Source organism: Gigantopelta aegis, chromosome 14 (assembly GCF_016097555.1).
Source record: "Gigantopelta aegis isolate Gae_Host chromosome 14, Gae_host_genome, whole genome shotgun sequence".
NCBI lineage: Eukaryota > Metazoa > Mollusca > Gastropoda > Neomphalida > Peltospiridae > Gigantopelta > Gigantopelta aegis.
Window position 1 is genome coordinate 47,058,014 of NC_054712.1, and position 22,333 is coordinate 47,080,346.

At 36.2% G+C, this 22,333-nt stretch overlaps 1 protein-coding gene and 1 non-coding gene across 2 annotated transcripts; one reads left to right on the plus strand and one right to left on the minus strand.

Moving 5' to 3' along the window:
- The first annotated feature begins 1,633 nt into the window (after window positions 1-1,633).
- LOC121389021 (leucine-rich glioma-inactivated protein 1-like) lies at window positions 1,634-6,345 on the plus strand. The gene is made up of 2 exons (XM_041520614.1): window positions 1,634-1,770; window positions 4,321-6,345. The coding sequence occupies exon 2, from the start codon at window positions 4,537-4,539 to the stop codon at window positions 5,314-5,316; it is 780 nt and encodes a 259-aa protein (XP_041376548.1). The 5' UTR covers window positions 1,634-1,770; window positions 4,321-4,536; the 3' UTR covers window positions 5,317-6,345.
- Window positions 6,346-16,462: 10,117 nt separating this feature from the next.
- Window positions 16,463-16,535, minus strand: Trnak-uuu. Its single transcript has one exon. It is a non-coding gene; the product is annotated as a tRNA-Lys (tRNA).
- Between the last annotated feature and the right edge of the window lie 5,798 nt (window positions 16,536-22,333).

Here is a 22,333-nt window from a genome sequence, read left to right on the forward strand (position 1 = left end):
TCCACAACAAACAAACTTATGAAAGCTGTTCTAGCTAGTTGTTTAACTTGTCATAAATTGTGATTCCACCCTTGAAAATCCGCATACGAGCTTATATAATAAATAGCATTTAATAGTTTTATTGCGGAATAACACGAGAGCCATAATTGTATCAAGTTTGATTTATACCCACCTGTTCAAAGTATATAGCCTAAACGAAAAGATAACGAAATATATGATCGGTTATTGGATGTCAAATATTTCATAATTGTGACACAGTCTCAGATAAAACCCGCTATATTGGTTTTTATTTCTGGCTGCAAGGCATGTTTTATATGCATTTTCATAGGACAGCACATACCACGGCCTTTGATATACTAGTTGCGGGGAACTAGACTAGTTAAAACGGCAAAAACAAATCAAAGATGGGAAAGAAATGGACAGTATCAAAGCTGCAAAACGACTGGAAATATTTATTCATTTGTTCATCTTAAATGTAAAGAATATACCTTGAATTACTTGCCCCCAATATTTAAAATCGTATTTTGTTGTCATTCGGCGTAAACAGTGGCTAAAAATAGTAGGTATGTATAAAATAAATAAATAAAGCTACGCCGCATATCCATCAAACTGGCGGCTAGTTCCTGGACACGATATACATGTGACTGGAATTGAAGCTATGACGAAACGGTGAAACGGTCTATAGATTTCCCAATTATATAAATAAAAACAAATATCTTAATAAATGGAATTATTTGGTTGTATTTCTTTATGGACATATAATTCAATGTATAATCTTTAATTTAAAAAAGAAAGAAAAAGGTTTTGGTCATTGTTCAACTTTGACAACGTCTCCAAAAGCAAGTAGTCCACCTTTAAAAAATAAAATTAGTCCACCTTTAGGGTATAATTAAATACATACACACACACCCTCACCGCCACACCCCGCTCGATTAAATATCCTTTTTCTTTTCAATACATTCTGCAGGACAGCATGACTGGACCTCCATATAAACTTCGCTCACCAAAGTCTAACTTACTTGCACCTGCCAGTGCAGGCGGTCCCTCCTCTCCCCTCCCCCAACCTTTCCTGTCATGGACGGAGGAGCCGGCCAAGGCCGGCTCTTGTGCCCACGACAGGCGTGCGCTACAACAGCTTGTTCTGAATGTGCACGTAAAACCCTATGACATGACATGACATGACATGACAAGTCTAACTTCCTGCTAAAAATTCTGCACTTGCGCCTGCACACCAACACCCACCCACCCATCCACACACACACACCCACACACCCCCCCCACCCACCACACACACACACACACCACACACACACACACACCACCCACCCACGCACACACACACACATCCACCCCCACCCACCCACCCACACACACACGAGTACATAATTCATTCTTTATTACACGGTACAATAAATGAATCAATACCGCCATGGTGACAGACACACAAATCAAGAGCATATTGTTTATTGTTAACTTTGAAATGAGATCAATATTTTCCGTATTGACAGCTATGAATTGATACTTACAACAAAAATAGAATGTAAATAGGCACAGAATCGATAGATTTATTACTAAATGATCTGAAGAGTGGTCGTGCACTTAAAGTGTTTATTTGTTGTGCACTTTCACTGTACACCATGTTCGCAAAGTTGTAGAACAACGTCATATGTAGATGTTAATTACACTGGACATTGGACGGACTTGAAAGTGCGGCGCATCATGCATGCAAAGCGTTGTATTGATTTCTACAGCAGGAATACACAGGTACAGGTGAGTATTGACTTACTATATATAAATATAGGTTCGAAACTACTATGTACATGTACTGGTATACTATAATTATGTTTTTAAACAGTTACTATACCTGCTACCCACAAAATGTTAAACATTTTCTAATCAAAATGATATAAATGTATTGTCTAACTGCAATGATATACATGTCGCATCAAAACTAAATTCTAGCAAGTTTACCTGTCAACGAAATGACAGGCGCGTGTGCAGGAATTTTTGCGGGGGTGGCGGGGGGTCTGTGATGTGAAGTGTATAGGGGTTCGAGTTATGCTCAAAACAAAATTTGGTTGAACAGGAGGGTTTCGACCCCCGTCACAACCCCCTGCACACGCGCCTAGAATGATAAGAAAAAGCTACGTGGTTTGGTATCATAATTAATCAAACGTACACTGAAGATAAACAAAATTGACAACAATCCTGTCCAACTGGTCTGGTGATGTTTTAATAGCAAGAATAGCGTGAATCTTATTAACCATGGGGTTTGATACATTTTCGTATCGGCATTGGCAGGACGAGTCGATCCACTAGGTGGCGGTAAACGTTCTGAGATTTCTCTCTCAAGACCTGCTAAAGCTGATACGGTGACTGGGGTCGAACATGACGGCCATACGCCAATCTAATTAAAATTAGCTCCACTGGTTAATTACTATTACCTGTGGATCTAACAGCACCCCGTTGGAGTTCATGTCCAGTTGACCTTTCATTCGAATAATCAAAACCTTACTTTCAAAATCATGCCAGTGATTTGAAAAGAATTTGAAAACATTCGGGATTATGCTGAGGGTATACGAAATGATTCGGGTGAATTACAAAGTATGCCGGAAACTAATTTCAATATAAAATTTTATATAAAATTCGTTTCAAGACGAAAAACAAAAAATCCGTGTGGTATAGCCATAAAATCCGTTTATACTAGTATACAATCCAGAGTTTATTACTACACTTTTCCCCTGTTTTTTAATGTTGAAATATACCAGTTTGTTTGCCTATTGCATAAATAGTCTCGCCCGATATTTTTAGAATTTGCATGCATCCGAATAACGCTATAAAAGGCGAAGTGTAATTGGTCGATATTTAAATTGTTATTTATGGATGAAATGTCACCTGGACATGGGAGTCCACGCAATGCTGTTAGATTTACTGGTAGACCAGTAGAGCTAATTTTAATCAGATTGGACATACGTACGACTCCCATCACGGTTAAAAAAAATAATCAAGTGAACCGACTTCCGGTTACCTAACATTTTGAAATATTGTGCCCTGTAATTATAAGATCTATTCGATGACCCAAATGCTGCCACCTCTAAAGCGATGTCGCTTGATAACATTACAGTCGACATTACATTTCTTTCATTTCAACTATCGTTAAGGTCGAGTAATACAAGAATCATCTTCTTCTTCTGCAATCAAGATATATAGTTGATCATGTTTTAGATTTAGAAGCTGGTCGTGTTGAAAAATACCGCTGCCTGAATCAAACTTTATTTGATGCCCCAAGAGACAGTACCTGGACTCTTCTGTGAACATGGTGTGCCGTCGATGGTGGACTACCCAGTTGACGTGTTGACATAGCGTTCGCTTGATGCCTGATCGGTCTACGATCGATTCTCGTCGGTGGACCCATTGGAAGGAAGGAAATGTTTTATTTAACGACGCACTCAACACATTTTATTTACGGTTGTATGGCGTCAGACATGGTTGAGGACCACACAGATATTGAAAGAGGAAACCCGCTGTCGCCACTTCATGGGCTACTCTTTTTGATTTGCAGCAAGGGATCTTTTATATGCACCATCCCACAGACAGGATAGTACATACCACGTCCTTTGTTACGCCAGTTGTGGAGCACTGGCTGGAACGAGAAATATGTGTCACATGGAGATGCGCAGCTGCATGTCTGTGGGTCATGCTCCTATTCACCATTCCTTTAGCCACCTCATTACTGACTAAATGGCGCCTAACCATGTATACAGTATATACAGATATCCAAGCCACTGATTATAACGTGTTGTAATACGAAAAACGAAAAACAAACCCAACCTGCACGCGCAATGTGTGACTAGGGTGTTTTCAGGGTGGCTGCATTTCGGTTGTCATAACTAGTTCTTGAGAAAAATACTGTACTGATATTTTGAGATGTTTTGGCACAGGCACAATAAGAAAGAAGTTCCATGTAACGTAATTTAATAATAAAAAAGCTGTAAAACGGAGAAAGTATTTTACACTGCCCATTAAATAAGGTCAGTGCCTTTAGTGGAATGTCAAGTTTGATTCTGACACACGATATACCCTCCACCATACGCCAATAACTTCTAGGATGCAACATCCTGGGGAATGGCAGTCCTGCTACAGCCGAAAACCGTGACTGTGATTTGTTGCAGCATTCACTACCTTAATTGTGAAATATTCTTTCGATTCTGCATTTTGCAGAGCTACGAGTTTGAATATACTACGGTAATGGTTTTGTCGTTCAGATATTATAAACATGTTTTCCGCCACATTTTAAAGACATTATTTTCTTCTTTGCAGGTCTTTGTTGCGAGTTCAGTTTAGTGGTATGACGTTGATCTAGACTTATCAAACACTGAAACTAGCGATCCGTCTAGGGCAGCAAATATATCCTAATGGATAAAAACAAACACGATACTGTGTGGTATTTGACCAATGACAACACGTGATTGTGGCGATGAAAGGTCACTATTGTTAATCCTATTAATCCTTTATTGCTAATCCTATGTTAACAATATGGCTAATGAATTGACTGTAATGGCTGCTTCCATAGGTCTACTGTTGCTGGTACATAACGCCGATAGCTCCACCTGTGACTTCAATATGACGTCATGTCCGCAGTCTTGCAAGTGCTATTTGTCGGAACTTCTAGTCATCGACTGCGCTCAAAGAGAAATGACGGCGCTGCCAGATGTGCTTCCTACGTGCCAAGGATACAAACTCCATTTGATGTTTTCTCAAAACAGATTGAAAACGATAACATTCAAGTCCTACTTCCGTGAGACGTCTGTGATGGACGTCGGTTTCAACGAAATATCTTCCCTGGACGAGAACGTGTTCAGCAGACAACATTTCCCGGAACTCACTTCTCTTCGTCTTGACAACAACGAACTGACGACGCTGCCCAGACACACCAAGAAAGTGTTCGAGTCCCTGCGAGTGGCAACCATCCACAACAACCCGTGGGTATGCGACTGCAACATTGAATGGATTATGGAATGGATATCAGAGGGTCACAAAAACGGGATAACCATAGAACATAGTTCAAACATAACTTGTGATGTTCCACAGGAATTGAAGAATACACCATTAACAGAACTGTCGGAACATAATATTAAGTGTCATGAAAGGTCAAATTCAAAACTTTGGGTTGCTTTGGGTGTCACAGCGGCTTGTGTCGCCTATTTGTCCGTAACGAGCGTCTTCGCTTTTTGCATTGTTTTGAGAAGACGAGAGAAAATAACAGGAACCACTTCAGGAAATGAATTCAGCACGACATTTGACAGTTCACCGTAGTGGTGAAATGGAGATAGAGAGGGGAGCGAGTAATGGGGGAGGTGTACTATGACACTGTTAATCAAAACGACATTGGGAGTGTAAGTCCACGTGCCATATATGTATATACACGATACACAACTTACATGAAGGTAGGATGTGTCGTCCTGACTAAAGTGGCAGTCTTCCTATAGATGAAGCAATGACATCAATTCGTGGAAAACGTCGCCATCTTGTCGAAGCATTATTTGAACTGCCTTGTGTGAAAATACGATTTTGAATACATAATGATATTATCTTTAAGATTAGATTGAATTAGGGCACTTACCACAGTTTGACACCCTATTGCCGATGTATTTTTCGTGCTGGGGTGTCGTTAAACAGTCGTTCATTAGATTGAATTAAGTGGGATTTTCTTTTAGGGGTAAAATTCGACTGGGTTTCTTTGTGGGGAGGTTTTTGGATTTTTGTTAATTTAAAATGGCAACGGTTATCGTTATTATATCTATAACATTAAACACGAGGTTTTCGGGACACGTTGGAGTTCGAAGGAGAGGTTGTGCGCTCCATCATTCCTTGACTGTGTGGCTGATAATGACACCAGAGAACGAAAGACACATTTCTGCCATCTCATTCCATGTTGAAGAACACCGTGTTATATCCAGACACATGTCAGGTCCAAGGGTATTTGGATCAGCATCTTAAGAACAACTAGAATGGCAAAGACATGATGGCTGGCATGTTTTATGTGCTGAATAAAGAAAACAATGCTTTTGGACAAAACTTTTTCATGTGGACAGGGGGCGTAAATCTAACGTCAGATTCTCTTAACGTTTTGTACTACATTCCATAAACCCACATCATCTGCTAGGTAGCTTAAGATTATATTTTAATTTGTTAATAAATTTTTGCCTTACTTTGTTATCACATTTGTGCAAAGACTTTTTTTTATATTAGCCGGTAGCATTAGACTTTAATCTAAAAAAAACTAAAATTTCATAAGATTTTATAATACATGTATATTCATATCACATAACCCCACATCACTTATAACATAGTATATAATTGCATGTGTATATGTGTACCTTCAAACAATAAATAAAGGGTTTTTTTTCTATTTGTTGACAATTTCTACCTTGCTTTGTTATTACTTTTATGAACATTGAGATGTGCAAATTAAAGTATATCACCGTGTAACCGGCCTCGGTGGCGCAGTGGTTAAGCCATCGGACTACCGGCTGGTAAGTACAGGGTTCGCAGCCTGGTACCGGCTCCAACCCAGAGCGAGTTCTTAATGGCTCAATGGATAGGTGTAAGGCCACTACACCCTCTTCTCTCTCACTAACCACTAACCAACTAACAACTAACCCACTGTCCTGGACAGACAGCCCAGATAGCTGAGATGTGTGCCCAGGACAGCGTGCTTGAACCTTAATTGGATATAAACACGAAAATAAGTTGAAATAAAATTAAATATCACCGTGTGAAATGTTATGCAAAATATTAAAGCTACAATTAATAAAAGGTCCGATATAAATGAAAGACTGATTTGCTGAACACAAAAACAAACAAACATGAGAGCTATCCTCAAAACGACTTGAGTTATATAGCATGCCATGGTGCTGAGGATGTACTCTAAAAGACTCGCTCCAGCCAGTGCACCACGACTGGTATATCAAAGGCCGTGGTATGGGTATCCTGTCTGTGGGATGGTGCATATAAAAGATATCTTGCTGCTAATCGAAAAGAGTAGCCCATAAAGTGGAGACAGCGGGTTTCCTCCCTCAGTATCTGTGTGGTACTTAACCATATGTCCGATGCCTTATAATTGTAAATAAAATGTGTTGAGTGCGTCGTTAAATAAAACATTCCCTTCCTAAAAGACTCACCTGAAGAACAAACATACTAAACAGGAAAGCCATGCTGCACGATGACAAATAAAGAGTTAAATCACCTTCATAAACTTTAAGCTAGATCACAAATGACCTTGACCTAGCTCAGATTACATTTATGCGCTGGAGGGGGGTGGAGGGGGTGAAGGACGGATGCATCATTTATCTTGTGAATACTCGAACCAAAGATAAACTGGGACCAACTGTTAACAACTTTCTACATGACCTTGGCTTTGCCCCGGAATCACTCTGCACTATCACACCGGTGAACAAAATATTAAAGCAATCCATTTTTAAAAAAGTATTTTTAAATGCAATTTAACGGACAATTTTAATCAAATTGAACATTAACTGCTGTTTACATTTTCTTTAATATTGCCATTGGGGCATATTCAAATTAAAGGGCTGAGGGGTGTGCTATGATTTGATGACCATCCATACCAAATGTGAAGGTCGCCCGTTAAAGGGGAAGTCGGTGGAGGCTTTTAATGTTAAAAGTTAAAGTTTGTTTTGTTTAACGACACCACTAGAGCACATTGATCTTCGACTATTAGATTGTCAAACATTTGGTAATTCTGCCATATAGCTTTAGAGAGGAAACTCGCTGTATGTTTCCAATAGTAGCCAGGGATTGTTTGTATGCACCATCCCTCAAACAGGATAGAACATACCACGGCCTTTGATATACTAGTACCAGTCGTGGTGCACTGGCTAGAACGAGATATCACACGGACCCACCAACGATAATCGACCCCAGACCGATCGTGCATCAGGCAACGACTCAATGGATAGGTGTAAGACCACTTGAGAACCATTCATATAATGGGTCCACTAAGATGATTCGATCCTTCGACGCAAGAACCTCAGGCGAGCGTTCTACCGACTGAGCTAAATTCCGCCCCGTACAAGGCTTTAGGACTGGTATGCGTATCCAACAATATTTACTGCACATTGTTGCTTAATATCAACAAGTCTGTTGGTTTATTTAATTAGCTGATCAAACAAGTGTACTGGTCTGTTGATTTTTGCGATATGATAAAACAGACGCGATATGATAAAACAGACATGTGTTACAATGTTCTGTAATAATATCCACCCTAGTTAGTAAGAAGTAAGTACAGTAAAATACTCATGTAACAAACCGGAAGGGGCCATGATAGTTAGTTCATTATAACAGTAGTTCGTTATACATATTTGCATAAGTTGCATATAGGGAGATAAAACGGTACTATATGATCAATTCGTTCTATATAATAATTCGTTCTAAGCATGTTCGTTATAAGTGTAGTTTACTATATACGTTGTTTTCCTATATACAAAATAAACCACCACTAAAACCCATGGAGGGGAGGGGGAGGGGGAGGGGAGGGGGGGGACTGCCCACCCAGTCCTGGAGAAAATTATCAAATTCGGGCAAAAACAATAGAGATCGAAATTCGGGCAACAGGATCTGGCCTGAACATCTTTCACCATGTATTTTCATTATTCTACCCAAAATATTAGTTGTAACCCATGTGAAAATGCGTGGCGATTTGTTTGCAACACTATATAGCTGCTTGGCAGTAATGCTAATATGAATAAACGTTGTCATCCAGATAGGGCACTTTTGTTTAATTCGGGCAAAAATCAGCCTGCCGCCCCCTACGAAAGTATGGGAGCCAGTACGCCTAAGGGTGTGTATTTGGTAGATTATATTTCTAAACGTTGCAATTTTCTGGTAGCGACGCACCGTCTGGCCACTAAAAAACCCAAAAAACAAAACAAAACGTACCGGTATTAAAGACATCACAGAGTATTAGTAGTAAGGAGGCCTGTATAGATCCATGACCTACTTTCCGTGACCTTGACCTGCTTTCCTGTGACCATGATGACGTCACGATCTTGTCACGTGACCCGGCCCCGTCCTACTTAGCCCGGCCCCGATCCGTCGTACTTAGCAACGCCCGTGCTATCCTGTCTGTGGGAAAGTGTAGGATCCCTTGCTACTAATGGTAAACTAAAGTGTGGCGAGTTTCCTCTCTAAAACTGTCAAAATTATATTTGACATCCAATAGCCGATGATTAATAAATCAAGGTTCTCTAGTGGTGTCGTTAAACAAAACCACTTCTAAGTACTCATCCCGACGCGAGGTAGTGTGTTTAATTTTACAGCGCTGAATGTTGAATGGTTATAACTGCTTACATCCGGCAAGGGATCCTACACTTTCCCACAGAGGGGATAGCACGGGTGTTGCTACGTACGACGGATCGGGGCCGGGATAAGTAGGTCAGGACTAAAGTAGTGTCGGAAATAGAATAAAAATAATTTTCGGTCAATTATTTCTTTCATATTCAACTGACAAGTAAATATTTTGTAAATACCTATTTAATGATACTCTACCTAATTTAGCATTTACTTGTTTGGGCTCTCATTGATGTATAAGGTGGTGTTTACTCTTGAAATTAAAATAAAGATGTCGGTAAACAGGAGATTTGTGACCTTTATTGGAACAGACTATAACACAATTTCATTTACCCTTAAAGCCGCACGCCCTATAATTTGGTTAATCTACAAACCTGTAACACACTTAGATCACGTTTTTATCAAATGGAGTGAAAAAGCAGGTTTTATATCGATAAATACCATGGGAATCCCCATGTCCCAATTGCTTGAAATAATTTTGAAAGTTAGTATTCTGATGTCACCGGTAGATGTCGCTCGAAGCACAACAATGCCTACGTCACGACAAATTTCACAGAGTGCGCACAGACTTGGGGTGCGTTCCTTTCACCTCTCCTGGACATGTTCCAACTGTTCTGTCCTGGTTGTATCCCCTCTCCAGATATCGTAAGACTTAGCAAAATTATTGGTTTTAAGGGTTTGTAACGTTTTGTATTGAGATACTTACTTGTCTGAACTTTATTGTTACTGAAAATGTTCACGAACTGTGAAGAAAAATCTCACAAATGAACAACAAGCAAACGACAACAAATCAGATGTTGATTGCGCGAACCGTGCACGAGAAAACAAACCGAACCAAAATGATAACGGTCACGTGGTATACCAACGTCTGTGACATTGAAATGGGAATATCCCCTCTAAAAATAGATTAGACCTTGTCTGCTCAACGGTTTTTTCTCAGAGGCCCGTAGCATTTTATGAAATACGAAAAATGCATTTTGTGGTATTACAAACACCAGGATTACCAGGATTACCAAAAAACACTTCAGGTGAATGGAAATGTATATTCTAAATAATAAACGGTAAGTAAAGTGCAATTTTATTTGTGAAAAAATGGGTTTAATAGCGAAAAATAACGGCGTAATGGTTAACAACTAGGGCGTGTCCCTTTAAACAAACTTTTATTTTAAAACTGCAAGATAACTGATTATTTTGAATTGCAACATAAATTATTAATTTTGACCAGCATAGTTAGTGAATATAAATTCAATATAAATACAGTAGAAATTTACACAATCTTGCAACCACTTAAAGGTGGTATATCAGAAGTTATATGTCAGCATCTGTTTGTGATAAAGATTCTCCAATAAAAATGTATTTTCTACTAGTAGATAAAATCATTTCCTATAATCATAATTATGGGCATATAGTTAAAGGTGTAGTCTTTAAATGTTAAAGCAAAATTTAATAAAAACATGATTTGCAATAGCTGTCATTATGCAACTTTGAGATAGCACCTTTAATACCGGAAAATAGATCACAAACTCAAAATGGTTCTTGACAGTTTTGCTTAAAAGTTACTTATAAATGTCTACAAATATTTTGTTTTGGAGAGAAATACGTGTAAACCATCATCAGAAACGGTCCCTCACATATTGTAACAGCAATGAAATTGACATGTTGACCAAACTTTGTTATAGTCTGTTCCAATAAAATGCACAATTCACTTGTTTACTGACATTTCTTTTAATTTCAAGAGTAAACACCACCTTGTACATAAGAGCCAAAACAAGTAAATGCGAAATTAGGTAGACTATAATTAAATAGATATTTACAAAATATTTACTTGTCTGTTTAATATGTAAGAAATAATCGACGATTTTTTTTTATTCATTCTATTTCCGACAGCACTTTAGTCTAAGCAGGTCGGAACCGGTCTAAATAGGTTGGGGCCGGCCTAAGTAGGTGGGGGCCAGAAGGACGGGGCCGGGTCACGTGACAAGACCGTGACGTCATGAAGGTCACATGAAAATAGGTCACGGTCACGGAAAGTAGGTCATGGATCTATACAGGCCTCCTTACTACTAGTGTTGTGATGCATTTGTTTCTACCAATCTGATGTGTCATGGCATGTCCTAATATGAGTCTTTATGTAATAACAATTATGTTATTAGCATATAGTAGATCATAACCCGTGTCACTTTATACTGCTAAAGGAAATTAAAATGTTAGCCAACAAATAATATGTAACCCCTAAAATGGCAATGGACATTATCAATCGACAAAGTTTATCACTGTAAATACTGTAATACTATTTGTTAAGCATGCATTTTTTTCTTTTGGATTTGTTTACATAGGACAAAAAATACTAAACCCCATTTTCTTTCTGTTAATATACATTGAAATGTGTTTGGTTATACGCTTTATTAAATGAGCATCTGTTATTTTACAAGTCAAGCTGATAAAAGGAGGGTTGAAAATTAGCAGTCGCACGGACGCCCGTGGCGACCTTTATTGGCTAAGGGCGACTAAGAATTTTACAAAGGTAGTCCGTCGGGCGACCATCGATTTTAGAGTTTGGCGAGTATGGTACCAGTTAAAAAGAAAACGCACTGAAACTGAATCGAATGACCAATGTGACAAAATGCACCGCATCTCTGCTGGCGCGAACTACAGATTTGGCAGGAGACGATATTATGATATGTTCTATATTTTGACAGCACCAGATTGATTACACTCAGTCTAGAGCTTCTACGATTTGGGTCTGGAGCTGTAAACAAATATAGATAAAAACTTATTGCAAACACTTGAATTTTTTTGAATTTTTGTTTAAGTCGTCGGCTTATTGGAATGGATACGCCATATTTATCTAGTAGACCTACTTTGTAACATTATTAAATGTTATGGTACAAATTAATCGTATTTAATTAACTTACTGGTATTTTATTCTGGAACAAAATCAAAATTTATCTTGTAGTTTTAACTCACACTAACAATGAAATTTTCCATTACTACAGGGATTATTCCAGAAGTCAATTAATTGGCATGTAAATATAAAATTCATATAAAAACATATTAATTTATTAAATTGTAAACCCATACCATCTGAAATAACTTTTTTGAAGTTCAGTGTAAATAATAATAAAAAAATATATATCTACTGACAGCCATAGGAAACGCAGCACTAACTCAGTGTCATTAAATCAGTGAAAAAGAGTCATTAATTCACTCAAGGTATACCTTAAGAAAACTAAAATTAGTAAGATAGACACAAATATTCCTTTAGACGATTCGCCTGTCCAAAGAAAACTTTGTTCCATTAAAAAAGGATCAAAATTATACTATTACACATTAACATATTCAGACGTACCAAATACCGCTATGGCAAAATGGCAAAATCGTTTTAGTACTGATCTTATCTGGCCCATTATTTATTTGAAACCATTTCTCACCACACAAGAAGTAAAATTAAGATGGTTCTAATATAGGATATTACACAGAATACTAACGACAAATATTTTTGCCTTCAAGCTACAACTTATTGATACTGAAACATGTACCTTTTGTAATGCAAATAAAGAAACAATAGAACATCTTTTTTGGGAATGTAACTTTGTTCAAACGTTTTGGAATTCGTTTTTAAACTGGTTATCGAAGTACTGTAATCATTTATGTAACATAAAACTGTCTCTCGAACTAGTCATATTTGGATTTAAAGACAACATTAACACAGATCATATTTTTGATCTCTTGCTACTTATAGCTAAGTATTTCATATATAAATGTAAAGTGCAAAAGGTTACGTTAAATATCATTCATTTTAAAAAAGAAATTAAACAAAGATACTCTATAAAAAAACATTTATATTTTTGTAAGAACAGTCTTAGCAATTTTTTTACCAAGTGGTCACTATATCATTCATTAGTTGAAACTATTTAATATAATATTTTTTTATTATTATTATTATTATTATTATTATTATTATTATTATTATTTAAATCCTCTCGTCTCCAGCAACAGATGTAATATATAGTAATTTAATAAAACATCTACTTCCCGCAGTATCACAGAACATTAACAAACTATAATACAACCGATAGGAAACTAATCACATGTATACATTTGTTATCAAGCTATGTTGCGTGCTGGTGTATGTGTGTATGTGCATGTATGCTTTTTAATGTTAAAACTGTCTTGCTGTCCTGTTTTACTTCATCTCTCTCTCTCTCTCTCTCTCTCTCTCTCTCTCTCTCTCTCTCTCTCTCTCTCTCTCTCTCTCTCTCTCTCGTCTCTCTTTTCTCTCTTCCTTCTCACATCTATCTCTCCCTCCCTCCCTCTTTCTATGGAAAAATATATAATCAATCTGAAAATATTTCGTCTAACAACACTCATTATGTATTATATATATATTTAATGTTATTATGTTCAACATTATCTGTAAGATAGTGATTTAGGGCCCCATCCCTGACACTATCGACATTTCTGGGCTAATAAAAAATTTAAAAAATAAAATAAAATAAAAAATAAAATAAAAAATCAGTGAAAGTAGCAAGCAAATTCTATTACAAAACAAGATTGTTTGGGATTGGAAAAGGGCTTGGGCTGAAACTTTTGAAGGGCAATGCAACACTCCTTGAACAAGCCATTGTTTTTGGCAAACTAGAGTCGACACCATCTGAAATCATCGCAGCAGGAAAAAAGGCAATTGTTTGCCTCAACAAAGGCAGATCATCAGATACTTTGGATCAACTAAGATTTGTAAGGTTTCAAGAAAATGTTAGCTGTAACCAAATTTTCCCTTCACCCACATGTTCTTCCACCCACGTCCTCAGCTACCAAATACCATAGTCTCCGTGTGTTTCACCAGGTTCAAGAATGGAAAGGGCACAAACTGGATCGTCTTGAATGGGGTTGGAAAATATCTGATGGGAGGATGATCCCCATACATTAAGACTTGGCTGCAGCACCAGTCTCTTCTTAAAACTTGTGAGGTGTTCTTGCAAAGGGGGTTGTGCAAACAAGCGCTGCAGTTGTCGCAGTATTGGTTTGCCTTGCATGATGGCATGCAGTGATTGTAGAGGCATGTGTGCAAATAGTGATGATCTAATGAAAGATTGATTGGTAACTGACTTTGTAATATAATGATGTGAAAAAATACCATACTGGGACTCTTAAATATGATTATTTTATTCTAAGGACTATTGTTCTACAGTAAATGAAGTTTTTAATCTACATCACTTGCCACCACTAAATCTCTGAGTATCTGACATTGAAATCATCACTTGCTTCACTAAATCTCTTAAGCATCTGATGTGGTAAGATATTATTGATAAGACATTAGAATAACAACTATATCAATTAATTCACATACAAAAATAGGAATGGCCAATGATAGTATAAATGTACCCCAATTATATATACATGCAATTGTTTTTTGCTTTGATAGATGCATGGCGGCCATCTTGCAATTATTGTAATCAGATTACAACATCATATCAGTATTAAGAGTGAATTCTTTCACATATAAACTAATTAGGAATGATCACTAATATAATAAATGCACCCCAATTAAAAGCAGATATTACATTTTGGGATTTAATACTCACATGGCGGCCATCTTGGAATTATTGTAATCTGGTTAATTTAAACACCACAGATGTATCAAATATTAATTATCTGATACAAAAGACATAAAAATAGCCTATAATATTATAAACGTACCCCATATAAACTCCTGGATATTAGATGTTTTGTTTTTGTATATATTTGGCGGTCATCTTGAATTTTTAAAGATAAATAATCAAAAGATCAGTTGGCAACATTTATTTTTGGATTCAGCACCCATGAATTATGTAAAATCAAATGAGTTTCCATTTTTCAAATACCAAATACCATAAGGGTTGTTATTAAGCATGTTTTATAAATATGGTCAAATCTACTACAAAAAGGTACACAATGATACATTTAGAAACTGAAAATAAACACTGTTCCACTCATTATTTTTGAGTAGAATTTTACAATGTTACTTAGGTGGGTCCAAGGTTTAAAAAAACAACGTCACTTTAAAAATCTTGCTATTTGTGGTGGGTTAGGCCATTTTTTGTCTTAGATTGACTGGCCTACAATGCAGCAGAAGATATAGAACATGTTCTATATTTTGACAGCGCCAACATAATGAATAAAGATAAAATTCATATAAAAAACATATTAATTTATTAAGTTTTAAACCCATACCGTCTCAAATAACATTTTATCTAGGAGAACATTTTATCTAGGAGAACAGCCACTGCCGAGGAAATCAGTCTATTCCATCCATCTTGCATGGCCACAAGGGGACTGCCACTCCCAGACTAGTTTACTAAAGCATGCGCAGTTACTACCTTTAGTCTGGACTGCATTATCTATTACCGTATATTAAAAATATGTTTAATTTAATGGTAGGCCCTACTTTGCAAAGAAACATGTTTGTTTATACTGGATTTCTTTATCAATTTTTATTTTTATTATTTATTTATTTTTTTTTTTTGTTTATTTTTTTTTTTTTTTTTGAGTCGGTATGGGTTTAAAACTATAATAACAAGTTTTTATATGAATTTTTACTTTATTCATTATGAAGTTAAATGTCAATTCATTGGTTTTCTTTAACGCAAACGGTTATTATTCAACACAAAACACTTAATTTTAGCTTTGAAGTTAATTCCAATGTGATAATTGGAGGGCTAGTTGAATTTGAAAAGGGCCAGTAAGATTTTTCTTCAACTGGCCCTGCTGGCGACCTTGGTTTTCATGTTAATTTTCAACCCTGCCGCTGCGATACACACGAACGTGCTATATATTTTTATTTTAATATTTAACAGACTAGATCTGTTTCTTTTTCTCGATCTTCAGCACAAACATAAAACACACACCAACGATGGGGGCGAAATGACTGGGGGCGAACTGACACATGGGGCGAAAAGGACATGCGTAAGGTTAAAAAAATAAATAAAAAAACATATTAAACGATTCAAACCATATTTTTAATTGCATAATATACTATAAATTTTGTACTATACTAAAAAAATTATTATTTTTTAAATATTTCAGTATTTTTTGACAGAAAAAAAAATAATAACGCCCACGTAGGGACTCGAACCCTAGACCCTCAGATTAAAAGTCTGATGCTCTACCGACTGAGCTACGCGGGCTTCGAACGCAGTTCTTTTATTTAATATATAAATAGATGTTTCAATAAAATATTTCCAATATGAATTCCATTATATTATTATTTAAAAAATTTAATAAATAAATTTTGTCTCTTTTTAATAAAGCATCTGGTCGTTTCAATCTGTCTGCAGAGAGAACAATCTGTGTATACAGCTCCACTGAAAAAGCGGACCGTTTCAAGAAGACTGAGTTCGTTGTATGATTCGCTTGTAAATAACCAGTCTAGAAAAACAGAAGAAAACGTGGTTTTGGTAAACATTCGAGAAAATGTTTTTAATGTATTATTTAAACGAAAATGGTGATCGAGTTTACACTCTCAAGGTAAATATAAAAGCTCTATTTTGTGTTTATCGCCACATATCAATATAAAAACTTTGCAGTACTGTCTTTTGCGAATCCGGGTCGTTTGTCGCAAAACAAATTCGCATGTCACCCTTTAATAGGCTTTATCGTCTTTCGCCCCGGGTCATTTCGTCCCTCGGTAGGGTCATTTCGCCCTTTATTCGGGTCGTTTCAACCCTGATGTATATTTATATAAATCGAACTCCTACCACTAGATTATCTTCTATTTACCTCTTCAAATATCGTTCCTACGATTTTAAATTTACAATAAAAAATATCATTGGCCTAAACTGTGTAGTAAACAATGTCATTCTTTTTATTTAATAAATTTTTGATAAATATTGACATCCGTAAACGTACATGTACAGATGTTGTCCACAGATAAAAAGTAAGTAAATTCAGATTGAGATTCAGGTAATTTTAGTAAGGCCAAGAGAATGAAAGTTATAGATTTGTGTCCGAACAATTTTAAAAACACTTGAGGCTTTTTTTCATTATTCATTATTTTTATTGATCTATTATTCCATAGTAGATTCAAGTCCAAATGAGGTCGACACATCAAGAGTTCGTCAATATTTGGAATATACTGCTTCCTGCTTGAGGATTCAATGCTCTACTGGGCTACATTTCAGAATTTATGATGGAGATGGCAGTATTGGCACGAAGGACATCATAGACATTACCACTATTGACAATTTGGAACTTGAATTTGTGTGATGATCATTAAGTGCCTTTTTTGTGCAAATAATGAACATTTTTGTACATAATGAAAATGTTTAGCGGTACCTTTCACGGCATGCGAGCGGTGGACACAAATCTATAACTTTCATTCTCATGGCCTAACGCGCCTCTATCCATACATGGTTTAGACATGTCTTTCTTGCCCACTGGACAGGGTTATCCAGCTTTTGCACATAAGAAAAATCTGTCTGATCCTAGGCTAGGGCTAGATAAATCTGTCTGACCCAAGGGCTAGATGATTTCTACATATACGCATGACGTCATAACTCAAGGTTTCTAAAAATTCTGTTTGCAATTTCACGTTGTATTATTGTTTTAAAAATATTAAGTTGTTGCATTTTTATATCGTTGCATAAGTTGGACTATTTTTCAGCTTATGATTAAATGAGTTTCATTGTTTGTAGGTGAAATGTTTATGAATTGTCAACAATAAACGAACCCAGGGCTAGCTCTGGGTGAGCAAAGCATTTCGCCAAATTATCTTTAAAAATGCAAAACCCAGTTATTTTCCAACAAAACATCAATTATTACTTGAAATTTTTTCGCCAAATTAAAATAAAATTTGCCAGTTATTCCTAAAATTCGCAATTGGCGAGTGGCAGAGCTAGCCCTGAAACCGTACGTAGCTTACAAAATTAATGTTTTGTTACTGTAATTAAATGGGCAAGAAAAAGAATCAATCGCCATTGTGAGGTATCGATAATGCAATTTCAACCCTCAGGACAAAACATTTTTGTCCCTGGGGTTGGAATTGCCGTATCGATATATCTCACAACAGTGATAGATTCTATTAATCCCATGCTCAGTCTCTGGTTAAAGGGATATACCCAAGTTTTTAAACAATATGTTTTTTCACTATTGGAGCCATTTATGATCACTGAAATCAAACTTTCCTTTTATTTTATTGTTTAGATTATCCATTTCCGTAGAACTGAAGTGTTTCTGGTCATTCTGTTGTTTCTAATACCACAAAATGCATTTTTGATATTTTTAAAAAAGCACTTGCTTCTGAGAACTAGCGGTTATTGATTTGAGTTCGTCTATTTTTTTAAGGATATTTACAATTTTAACGTCACAGACTCTTCTTTCACTCTGTTGTAACTTTATCCAAATGTGTTACAGGTTTGTGGATTAACTAAACTTAGTGTCCATTTTTACAAGTTAAATCTAGGGTCTGCACCTTTAAAGGGTTGATTTTTAAATTAATATTTAATTTTAAGTTATTTGAACTTTCAATTAAAGAAGAAAAAAATGGTTCCATTTTTTGCCAATACATTAAAGGTGTCATTATAGTCTAAATGGTTTAGTTTTCACCAACAGAAAGGGTTCTTTTTTGTAGTGGTTCTATTTTAGCCTGATCGGGGGAGGGGAAGGCAGGCTGATATCTATTCTATGGTCATGACAGGTTATGCAAGAATTAATTTGTGCATAATCATAAATACCAGGAGCAGACCCCACTCCTATCCACTTGTTCCCCAATGTGACAGTTGTCTCAGCAGTATCTTGGATACTAGCCCCTTTTATTGAAGATGTTTGAATTAATGTCATTGTGTGTAAGACTTTGATTTTATTTATTCAATTTTGTTGTAGAAAGTGGACAGTGAAGGCAAGCCAACCCTTTCCGCACACCCCTCCAGATTCTCTCCTGATGACAAATACTCCAGGCACAGAGTAACCATCAAGAAGAGATTTGGCATTCTGCCAACACAGCAACCAAAACCCCTGATGTGAGCAGCAGACATGGTTAAAGTGACTTGAACCAGTTTTTAAAAGCAACCAACTTAGAATCCAGGAATATTCTCCATTAGTGACATTATCCTGACAACACTGTTAAAAAGCTTCAGTTGTTGGCATTTATTTATATACCATTTTTTAGCCAATGCTATAAATTTCAGGAACCTTCTTGATTATAAGTTAAAAAATTGAAAAGTAATCACTTCAGCAAAACCAACTGTTTTATCCAGTGAACGTGCCCATAACTTTTCAGTTGCTTGGTAGATGTGCCCAGATGAAGCTTGAAAAATTTCCACAGGTGACTGGTCAGTTGTGAAAACAATATGGACACTGAACAATGAGTAAATATTTGATTTCTGTGTACTGTATCATCAGGAGTTAACTAGACCTTTCGATGAATTTACTGCGATCCATTACTTTCATATTCATGTCTGTTGCTTATATTCTTGACATAAAAATAAATACAAGAAAAAAATGTATGGGTATTATATTTAACGTTTTTAAAATTATATCCACAAGGATTAGAAAATAAAAGAAGTTTTGTTTTAGCAATAGGCCTTAAATGATAAAATTCCTTTCTTTTCATACCTGTACCTGTGGGTGATTCATTCAGAACTAACCTATGTCAAAAATGTCACACTACAGTTGTGTGTAGAGTACTTGTGTGTATGCAGTTGCGGACATGTTTTATGTGTGTTTCTCTTTATGCGGTTACCAGTACAGTTTTGTATTCACTTGTGTGTTTTCAGACATGTTTCCACATGCGTTTTTATACCTACTGCTGCATGATCCGGTTGACAAAAACGTAGCCATATGCCATGCATGTGGAATTTTTACCCATGTCAGCATACACCAAGGTGGACATGATATTTTAGAGATCTTGTACTGCCTAAAAGTAATTTTTTTTTTTTATATCCACTTGCAAAATTTAAAAAATCAAAATGGTACATGATTAAAAATAATATATGGCCCTTTAACATGACAAGATTTTTTTTTAAATCAATTTAGCAAAGTTGATAACTCTTTTGTTATTATTTTTTATTTTGTATTCTTACTAGAACTTAAATAAAAATGTTTTATTTTGTTGTTCCTATACTGGACAAAACAAGGAAAGTAGGTTCCCCATTTGAGGAAAATATATCATTCTTTGATGGCAATAAAGTTGCTCTATATCTAATGTATCACTTGTTCATTTTATTATTTTCATATTCATGGATGGAAGAACCAATGTTTCTGTTGTATGCCAGTATGTATGCCACATGGACTTTCTCTTTTAAAAAATGGTTTATTTTGTTCTCTGGTAGTGAAATGCACCAACTTGGGCATGGTTTTGTATTGCCAGTAGTAGGGAGATGGCATAGATACCTCTTCCCCCGATGAAGAGATCCGACTCCTGGATAACAACTTTAGAATTTGTTACCTACAGCAATGTTTAAATGTTTATGCAGTATTCAGTACTCGCCTACAGTAATTTTGAGCCTGCCTTCAGCAATTTTAAACTAGTAATTTTTACAACAAACTATCCGTCAACTGATGGGAAATGTTGTTATGCAGCTGTAAAAACCTGCCATCAGTGAAGTCCCTGACCTACGGCAATTCCTACCCCAGCTATGGCAGTTGTGGTTGGTGCCACCCTGCTGAAGGGCTAGCTCTGCTACTCACCAAATGCAAATTTTCAGATCAATTTGCGAAAACAAATTTTATAATAAATAATATTTTTGTTGGGAAATAGCTCTAGGTTTTGCATTTTTTAGATAATTTGGCAAAATTTTCTGATTACCCAGAGCTAGCCCTGCTGCTGACTTACTCTCGCGGTTTCCCAGTGTATTACTTTTATAGTTTGTTTGTTTTCTTTAACGACACCACTAGAGTGCATTGATATATTAATCATTGGCTATTGGATGTCAAACATTTGGTAATTCTGACATAGTCTTAGAGAGGAAATCTGCAACGTTTTTCCATTAGCAGCAAGAGATCTTTTATACACACCTCCCCATGGACAGGACAGCAGATATCACAGCCTTTGATATACTAGTTGTGGTGCATTGGCTGAAACAAGAAATAGCCCAATGGGCCTACAGACAGGAATCAATTCTGATCAACCACATATTACACATTAACCAGTGACTTGTGTGCATGCTAATTATCAAGTGGGTGCTGAATTTGTTAAATCAATTGTCTAAATAAAAATAGCGTGAAGTCTTCTGGTTACCGTACATTTTGAAATAAAAGTCTCCTGCTTTGTCTGATAAGCTACCTGCATTTGACTACATAATACAGTTGTACACAGTGAAACTCGGTGGTACTAGACATGAACCACGCTAAGGGCATGTGACGCCGGCATTACATCTTTTCACATGCAGGTTTGATTCTATCAATTCTTGTAAGACATTCAACCTGTATAATTGAAATTTTTCCACAAAAAAAACAATAACTGTCTCTTTACTGACTGATAATTTAGAAAGCATTAATAACAGGATTTTTGCACCCAATATCATATGTATCATTTGGGGGGGAAGCACCTGATAAAACAAAAATGTAAAAGTTTGAACAAAAAAGAACAAAACAATTTTAGTGTCGGACATTTTTAATGATGATTGCATACAAAAATGTGCACATTTTTAATTACTCAAAATATGACCAGCATTGCACATTGGCACATGAATTATTATCACAATTCAAACAACAAAATCTGTAAAAGGTGTGGATGGATGAAACTATTTCACTCCTGACATCTGGGTTTTTTTCACATGACAAAACATCTTAAGAATAGAAAGTATTAAACACTTTAACACGTCTATAACAGACACACTTGATTGAGATTCCAGTTCTACAACCTCATAAAAATGCACCATATGTACATGTGTGTTAAAGGTGCAGACCCTAGTTTCAACTTGTAAAAATGGACACTAAGTTTAGTTAATCTACAAACCTGTAACACATTTTGGATAAAGTTACAACT

Coding starts and splice junctions, on each gene's coding strand:
- LOC121389021 (XM_041520614.1), top strand. CDS start 4,537: ATGGCTAATGAATTGACTGTAATGGCTGCTTCCATAGGTCTACTGTTG.